Source organism: Rhipicephalus sanguineus, chromosome 10, assembly GCF_013339695.2.
Source record: "Rhipicephalus sanguineus isolate Rsan-2018 chromosome 10, BIME_Rsan_1.4, whole genome shotgun sequence".
In the NCBI taxonomy this organism is placed as follows: Eukaryota; Metazoa; Arthropoda; class Arachnida; order Ixodida; family Ixodidae; genus Rhipicephalus; species Rhipicephalus sanguineus.
This window is the reverse complement of record NC_051185.1, coordinates 71276871-71286490: the sequence shown is the minus strand read 5'-3', so window position 1 is coordinate 71286490 and position 9620 is coordinate 71276871. Positions and strand designations below refer to the sequence as shown.

At 42.2% G+C, this 9620-nt stretch overlaps 1 protein-coding gene across 1 annotated transcript in view; it reads right to left on the bottom strand.

Annotated features, from left to right (window-relative positions):
- Positions 1-3463: 3463 nt before the first annotated feature.
- LOC119372111 (uncharacterized) overlaps positions 3464-9620 on the bottom strand; it is a 148325-nt gene continuing 142168 nt past the window's right edge. Inside the window, exons 9-10 of the mRNA XM_037642573.2 lie at positions 7958-8103; positions 3464-5539 (exon numbers count right to left, since the gene is read on the bottom strand). Coding sequence (XP_037498501.1) covers positions 5255-5539; positions 7958-8103 — 431 coding nt within the window. The 3' untranslated portion in view covers positions 3464-5254. The remainder of the gene's footprint in view (positions 5540-7957; positions 8104-9620) is intronic.

Genomic DNA, 9620 nt, shown 5'->3' with positions numbered 1-9620 from the left:
AAGGTAGAATGTTGCTACATCTCCCTCAAAATGACTTAAATAATGCAAAAAAAAATGTTTTACCATAAAAGCCACTCACATTATTACTGCTTTTGCAGACAGAATGTTGCGGAGCAGCTTGTATGCAGGTTGGAAAGAAATGAGACGTAGACTGGCAACTAAAACAAGACTTCTTTTTTAATGTACACATTTAGAAAAAGAAGATATATTTACACACACCGCTGCGCAAACACGGTAAGGCATTGCATGAACACACACTCATGATGATGAAAAATGTTACGGCAAGGCAGAGACGCCAGTGTAAATTTTTCGCTGGCTTTCTTGAGCGGCGACAATTATGTTTTCAGGCTGGCGTCATTTTTCTGAGCTGAATGTGCTTGGTAGAGATGTGCTGTGTTTAAAAAAAAAAACAAAAAACAGTGAACACGTGTTCTTTCCAGTTAAGTGAACATTCATTCGCCGCCATAAACTAATGCAGCCATATCAAAACTTCCAGTGTGACTAAAACATGCAGCTAATAATCTGCAAAATGGATATTTGTGTTTAGCAGAGGAACTGAACATTTTAGAAGAATTTTCTTAGAATTTCTTCTTCTAAGACGTTTCTTTTTTCTCCACAAGACAGTGTAAAGGCCTCAGACAAGGAATGTTCAACTGACTCAGCTTTCAGCACTGACAGTGTGACAATGTCACACTTCGTCACAATAAATATCAACGTGCCACAATGACGATGTGTCACAATGTCGCAATGTGATACTGACACTGTCATTTGACACATTCAAATTCGTTCTGATGACAATGTCACACTGTTCATGTGACACTACCAGTGTCATCGTCATTGTGACATGTTGAGTGTATATTTTTCAACATTTTTTAATTTTTTTTGTTGTCTATTACACCTCTAATAATCAGCTGAATGTTCCTTCTTTTTTCAGAATTTTAGAATGCTCTGTCACAAGCACACACTAAACCTCAAGAAAGGGGTCGGTAGAAGGTTCAGTTATAATTTCCTTCAAACAACCAACACTCACAACCTTAGACGAAGATAGCCATCGTTGTAGAAAGTGTTAGTAAAAAATAGCGTTGAACGTAGTGCTGTTTCACCAGCAGCGTGCAACAGGTCATGGCACATCGTGACACAATTATCAACGAACATCAGACACGCACAACAGAAAAAAAATATACGTATATATAAATCTCTCTTTTTTTTTTGTGTTTTTTCAAACAGCGGCCATTAACTGAAGCACATATATCAGGATGAGAGTAATTAGATGGTGGCGCGTTTCACTACCAGCTGAAACACGAACGAGCAAGAATATATGAAAATATGTCTTTAATGTTGCTCACGTAACACTGCACATTACTGTAATTAAGGCGAGGGATGTTTGTACGTGAAGGTTGAAAAGTATGACGTTGACTCGGCAAACTGCTATGCAAAAAAGTCAACTGTGCTGCCATGAACTGACGGTTGTCGCACAAGAACATTTTTTTTTACTTTTCTTGGTTTTAGTTGTATTTAGATATATTTGGGCTCACTGCATCTGTTGTGCGCAAGGCAATGTATTTCAGTTATGAGCAGATACACTCAAACCTCATTATAACAAAATCGCATCTGCCACGAAAATAACTTCGTTATATCCGAAAATTCGTTATAAACGTTTATTTGTAACACTGTAGCTATGACAGGACTATTCTTCATTTACTTCGTTATAACCGATAATTCGTTATATCCATGTTCGTTATAACGAGGTTTGAGTGTAGATTGAGCTTTGGGCATGTAAGTGAATAGGTGTATTCGAAGGAGAGACGAATAAAAAAATGAGAAAGGCCATGGAAATTGTGGTGGTATTTGTAGGACGATCATATTTTGACTTGCTTTATAAATGAGGATTAGCTAATTAACAGTAGTTAAAACTTATTGAATCAATGCCAGGTTCCTCCTGCAATTAAGGTACGTTCTTTGAAAATATTTTCTTGCTCTGGTTTGCAAATGGCGCGATTGCCTATAGTTAGCTTCAGTGTCGCTTCAGGGTATATGACGACTACTGCATTTTTACTGATGTCATGCATCTTGAAGATGCTTTGGGGGGGGGGGGGGGGGGGGGGGGGTGAGGTGCTGAAATCAAACAAATTTTTTTGGTACTATGAGTTGTCGATCTCACTCCCATTGCTATCATGGTTTTCCAGTTTTGACATGTCGCCCACCACTATGCATTTACAAGCCAATTGTGGATCCATATTTCACAAACATTCTACTACTTGCCAACAAAATCCTCTGCATTACATGCAGCGACCTTAACGCCGCACGCACTGTAATTGCCCTGAAAGTAATATCAATCATATTATAGGAGTGTACTGCATTTAAATCTTCCAAACAGGCTTACAGTAGAGCACAACAACATTTTTTTTGTAGCAAGTCCATTTTTTTTTTCATCACACAAGATGCAAGTACAGTGAAACCTCGGTGATACGATCACATCTCATACGAGTTTCGGGGTGATACGAATTTTTTGTTGGTCCCGGCTCAGACCCATTGGCCTGCAATGTAATGGAGTGCGCTTGTTGCGAACCGATTTTCACCCAGCGACGTTTGATACGAACGTACGCTACCGCCCAGATACGAAGAGGTGCTGTCCGTGCTGTCGCAGAAGACGCACTAAGCACGTGCGAGCGCGGGACGCAAGCGTGGACATGCGCGTCACACCGCCAAATCGTCATAATCACGGTGTAAGAAAAACACTTTTCTTACGGTCAAAAGAAACATTTCAGAGACGCGTCACGGCCTCTGAGATTGTGCGCGCGAATCTTTGAGGCTCTTATGTGCCTCCGTGTGCCTTTGCGATTAGATTACTGAGGACATTAGCGTCATGCTTTTTTTTTAAAGCGTCGACGCGGGCTGCTCTCGTTTTACTGTGTTTACACGTGCCTGCCTCATGCATCAGACATCCCATGAAAGTCAACATGAACGTCAACATGCGCGACCGTTGAGGTCGCACTTGTGCGGGCACGACCGTAAATCTCCACCAAAACCTCCCCATCACTACGGCGATAACAAAATCATACCACAGGACCGTGGTTCTGTAATGTTTGTGGCCTTTATCCCATCGCGTCAAAGCGCTTCTTTGTTACTTTCACTGAGTACTCGTAGTGTCATGCAGAAAAGCATACTAAAATTTGGAAGGGGCTACTGCTGTCGCGGGTCACAATGCACCTGGTTGATTAATTAAATACGTGCGTAACAGCCGTATTTTACGAGTGCTGGTATGATTGCCGACATCTAAAAATTTAGCTGACAATCATTCAGGGTTCTTCCTGACATTGCTGCGGCCCTAAAAAACAATAAATGAAAATGTACGCCAGCTTTCCTTTGTCGCATGCTAATTTTCAATGCTTTCTGTGATACGAATTTCGCGTGATACAATATTTTGGTGGTCCCGTGAGATTCGTATCACCGAGGTTTCACTGTAGTATGTCTAACTCAAACATATGTATATATATAATGAAGAAATCTTCACAGAGCTTTGGGAACAGCAAAGGCACATCAGTGGCGCGATCTTGTACACATTCTTAAAACAAATGGAGGTGGTCCGTTCTATCCAGCCGCACGTGATTGGTCCTATGTAGGGCCGTGACGTCTGTCACGATTCACATTGACCATTCGCGTGCGGCTGGGTAGAACGGACCGCCTCCGTTTGTTTTAAGAATGCATACAAGATCGCGCCCCAGAGCTGTGTGCGTGCCCTACAATAAGAAGGTTATTGATCGATTCCTTTTACACACGTTTTCAAATGTCTTAACCATGTTGTAGCTGTGAAAGATGATGTGGGATGCACGAGAGCTTGATGGTTAAAGAAATTAAAATGCGTCATTTGGAAGGAATCGTATGCACGCTAAATAAATTATTAAAGGAATGCTCCCCTTTCGTGGGCAAATAATGGAAAGCCGCCATCTGCATTTGTTTGCTACGCTGCCATCCTTTTCAAATTTTGATGGCGTAGCGATAGATGATGACAATAAAAGCTGCTGTTGCCTGAGAAATGGTTCGAGAAGATAAAATCTATGCAAAAAAGAAAGTAGTCTTTTTTTTAGAGAGGTGCAGCGCAAACTTTACATGAAGCGTTGAGCGAGGACTAGGTGTTTCGAAGAATATGAACAACGCAACAATATAAAGGCGGGGGCGCGGATGTTTGTGTGCTGCCTTGAACGTGGAACGAGCACATGTATGGTTTGTACAGCACTTGACTTCTTTTCACTTTGGACAGTGACCACTTAAATGTGGTACATGCTCTGAACAACATAAGAGTCTATGTCGCCTTGCATTTTGAATAATAAACACTTTGCTTACTCCTTATCGGTCTTGTAGACCTCTCCTTACTTTGCATTTTTGTAGATATATATTATAGCTGCTGCATAGTAGAAGAAAAGCTGTTTGTTCTTTCTTTAGTGCAAATCTTCTACATTGTGTATGTTCGCAGAGCTTCGATGCTGCTGTATAAAAGGTGTCTTCTACACGTTTTGTAACTTCAGGTGTAAATCGTTGTAGTATAATGATTGTTATTTTTGGAAATATAAGGAACATATCCTGGGGTGCTGATATCCACACTGGAATTGGTGTCTCAGAGTTACAGTACCGGTCAGGGAAGTTTGCCGATGCACCGTTTAACGGAGCGTGAAGGGGTGGAGGTTGGATTAATGTCTGGTCTGAAGCGATATCGACCTTATTCCACTTTTGAATTTTTCACTTCTCATGCTTTTGCTCTGTTGTTGTCTTGAAGTGTAGTGCTTAGAACCTCCCCTAATATAGAAAAAACAACAACTTTATAACATCGTATCACTTTTTTTTTTTTGAAGGAGGCAAAACAGCTTTTCGTGTTTACTTCAGAATGCTGCACATTCTCGTTTGGGCTTGAATGGCAAGTATCTTAAAGTACAAGGCACAGAGTCTGTTTTTCATGTTCTAAATCTTCGGCCAGCAACCTAGTTGAAGGCAAAGGCCACAGGAATAAAAGACATCCGACTCCTACTGAGACTGTCTGTACGAAGCCTGCATCATTAGTAATTAGGTAATAAAGCATTTCACATCGAAGCAGTCACAGTTTTCAGTTTCACGAGCTGCCATACATACAGCTGTCCACAATCAAAGTCACTTTTTCTTAAAAAAGACTAATGGCATTAAAAAACTAATAGCGATTCACTCGGAAGCACGACAAAAACACACACGTCAGTCTTTTGCATTGTCCAAGGGAAGGGGGCGATCATATCCTGGAGTTGTAGTGTCCGTTGGAGAGATGCGATCCCGGACCGTTCCGGTGGAGCGGCTCCTTGCTGGAGTGGTGCGAGTAGCGGCTGTTGGGCCTGGAGTGGACGATCGTGTAGTGGTCACTCCCGTTACTCACTGACCGGGCGGAGTTGAGGGTGGAGCCGCCCGAGGTGTAGCCCGGCTTGTTGAGTGACGTCCGCGATCCGTACTGAGAGCTTGGTACCCAGCTTCCCTTGTAAGGGTCGTAGTCCTCCATCTCGGACGGTTCCTTCTCTTCGACCTGGGCATAGGGGAACGAACAGAGCAGCATCTTAGCGTAAAACTTGGAAACACGGTTCTTGTTTGGAAGATTCAAACAGTGTTTCATGACTCTGGAGATCGAAGGCTAACGTGGTTCTTTCTTTGGGCAATAAACAGGCACACCGTATCCAAGAACGCAGACAAACTTTGATGGTTATTGGAATGGCTGCATTCACAGAAGTGTATGATAAAATGCGCTCAATGTGTTTCGTGTGACATCAGTAAAGGATAATTTTTGTCATTAATGAATTATGATGTGTTGCGTATGGAAACGTCAAACATGTTGCCGTGAAATCGTGCAACTTTTCACTCCTGTTGTGCTGTGAATATTGCTGCAGATGTTTCTAAATCTAGAAAAACCACAGTCATCACCCACAGAGCATGTACCTAAAAACTGCGTCAAGAATTACATTATGCAACAACTGTCCTCATTTAAATAGTTGACTTTTATGACTTTAATAATGTTACTTGTTATATTGTTTTAATCTTTATTACTTATGGTGGTAGTAGCTGTTTGTCACACATAAATCTTTTTTCGGACTCTTTACTGCACAGCTCTGTACTTTCTTGTTCAGTGTTTTTTTTCTGTCTTTTGGTCTTCAAGTTGTCAGACAAGAGTAACCAATGTGTGATGCAGTTTCATTTTTCAAAACTATATTCCTTACATGGGACAGTGCATGGCACTGCCTAACCTTGGGACTCCCAGTGTGTTTTACAATATCAGAGCATTTTAGCAGTACCGGTTTACCATATAGTAAGCAGGGAAATACCGTACCAACATGGTCGATACGCAGCTTTTTCAAAACATTTTTGCCGCCCAACTCGCTCATTGCATGCAGTAACGTGATGAGATTACCAAAATAACATTTAATAGACGCCTTGCAGATAAAAGAAACTATGTGCCAACTATGATGGTATGCTATTTCCGTACTTACTATAGGGTAAACAAGTACTACTAAAGGTCCCTAATATCTATATGTACAGTGTCAATTTTTATGCAAGGGAACACGGGAGTGCATGGCCTGCGCGCTCCGGCGGCTGCCTTCAGCTCCGTCAACCGACAGCTAACGAAAGCTTGCCTGCTTTTGGTGTCATCTATTGGCTAACAAAATAACGAATCATGGCTGGTTGAGAAGCGCCTTTAGATAACGCTGCCTCTCGGCTCGCGTTAAGGGCAATTCCTGCAGCTTGCGCAGTGCTGGCGCGCCACGCTCGATTTGTTGACAGGCAGACGACGCGCTGCCTGCATCGCCCGTTACGCGAGCCGAGATGCAGCGTTATCTAAAAGCGCTTCGCAACCGGCCATGACTTGTTATTTTGTTTTCCAATAGATGACGCCAAAGCGGGCGAGCTTTCGTTAGCTGTCGGTTGACGGAGCTGAAGGCAGCCGTCGCAGAGCGCAGGCCACGCGTTCGCGTGTTCCCTTTCATAAAAATTGACACTGTACTTGCGATTACGATTACTGATAAAACTTGAACTCGATGTGGGTGTTGATGCATACCGTATTTACACGATTGTAGGTCGACCCATTTTATCTAAATTTGGAAACCGAAGTTGGGGGGTCGACTTACAATCGAAATCAAAACTAGTTTCGGTTGTAAGGTCGACTTACAGCCGAAACCAAAGCAAACGAGAAATGAGGCACGCTATGGCATGGTTACGACATTATGTTTACGTTCCGGCTCTACCTGTAACATATACCGTATTTTCTCATGTACAACCCGCACCCTCAGACGCGATTCGTGGATAATTTTCTAAAAATGATCCCCTCGTATTGCCGCGAAGCTAGCTTTCTTGCATAGCTTTGAAGCACTCCGTGAAGTCACCTTTGGACAACCAAATTAGAGTTTGTTTTCTTCGGCGACATTGTAAATGTTGTTTATGAAATGTGCTGACGCTTTTATTTTTCTTTTTGCCGTGCGATTTTAGGGGGGTCGACCTACATTCGAGTCGACTTACAATCGTGTAAATACGGTAGGTGTGCACAAGGACGGGGGGGGCGGTGGGAGGCCCCCACCCACCCTAATCATCTAAAGGGGGGTATGCCCGTTCCCACATACCTTCACTCATTTGAACCTTTCATGTCATTTTTTAATGCGCAGGGTTATGGCTACGCAGGCTGGTTACTTCCTACTTTAATTAGAAACCCGGGCACCAGTGGCAGGCCTTTGTGAAGAGCATGCCATCACTTTCATTTTCATTTTTTTCCTCCATTGTGGAGCTTGTTTCCCTTCGGACTCGATTAAAGGGGGGAGGGGGGCTGCAGTCAAACTTGGCCCCCCTAATGGAGAACCCTGCCCACGCATATGTATTGCAAGGTTTGATCCACGTGGACCAGCTCACACAGTAATCCTGTTGGCTAGTAGAAACATGTTTGCTGAACCACCTGAGCGCATACCTCTGTCTTGGTGCATGTGCAGGTTAACGAAGAGCAGAGGAAGATGTTGACAATGAGCATAACGAGCAGCAGAATGGCCAGGCAGATGCAGAGGCCGATGAGCCACGGAAAGCGCCACTCCGTGCACTCGCGCAAGGGTGCTGACACTGCAGGGAGAAAAAAGAAAAACAAAGAAGGTATCACGTACCTGGCATGTCTTTGCGATTCTGTCATGAAGTGCCTTGCTTTTTGGGTGCTTTATATTGTTGCTGTAGTGACACCAATAGTTGTTTGAGCAATATGTTAAGTTCTGAACCTTTTTTTTTTTTGAAGGGACACTTGTTTGTTTAGCCTGATTAGATATTATTTTCAAATACTTGATTATCAATCACATTGGTCAAAAAGTTGGTTATTAGTGATGAAATGGAAGTGGAAAAATTTTAATTCCTTTTAACTCTTTGAGGCACGGCTTATGAGGAACTGTCTGTAAATGCGTCAAATTTACAGATTTTTCCAAGGCGCTCATTATTCTCATACAACAAAAATAATGTTGTAATACATTTATTTGTGTGTTTTTCAGTAGTTTGTAATGATTAAATTGTAATTAAAGATCTGTTTATCTTGGAGTCATTCGGGTTTTGTTTTTTCATAAATAGAATCAAATCCCACACCGGAAATATAGAGCAGCTTAGTTTTCGGTTACTCTCGTTTCGAGCGAACAAAGATTACGCTTTTGATGTGACTCACAGAAAGCGGTCTGTCAAACGACTTGTCGAACGTGGTAATGTTTTCAACAGTGTGACCATATGCAGTAAGGCGCAGCAAAATGAAGCTAAACGAAGGCACATTTATTACACCAGAGGTTGAATTCATCCGAAGCTCAACGTATTTTGATCTTTCTTAGCCACTAGTTGACACAACTAGCAAAAGCAAGTTGTTTACACAGATGTATACAAAGCTCCTTAAGGGTTGAATTTCATGGTCAAACCACATTGGCATGTTCATATGGTTGACATTGGCTAGCACTCCATTGAACTTGAGGCCTTCGTGATGCGATTGTTGTAAATGAAAAGAGAAGGAGGACTGTGGGAGGTTGCATGGGGGAGAACAGTCTGGCTGTTCGAATAAAGAAGGCCTCCATGGTCTTCTGCGACAATTTTTTTGTCTGTCAGTGATTGATATCGGAAAGCTTTAGTCTTATGACCCTTGCTTCAGATGAGAATTCAGGATTAATCTCCTATAAGAATGAAATATTGCTTTGTACGGCAGTGCAGGTGATTATCAAAACTACACCACAACCATAGCTCAGAATAATCTATATGTTTTCTTCTATCATTGCCCTCTCAAGATGAAGCTTATTTTGAAAATAATGCAACAGTGACCATTTGTTCTACATCTGTGTGCTTGTGTTGGAACGCGTGGGCGTGAAGTGCTTGCTAGGTATTGCTACTGTGTTGTAGCAACACAGTATTAGAAGATAAGTACAGTACTTGCAGATTGAAATTTGAAAATTTAGGGCAGACATACTTTCGTTTCCAGCATTTATGGTTCGTGTCATATCAGCGTAATTTTGACTCAACCACCTACATCAGGCCCAACATTACCTTTAGTAGCCAAATTTGCAGCAACACGATGCAGTTATCATGTGTAATTGCTCGTAGCAGTCGTTATACTAAAAAAATGA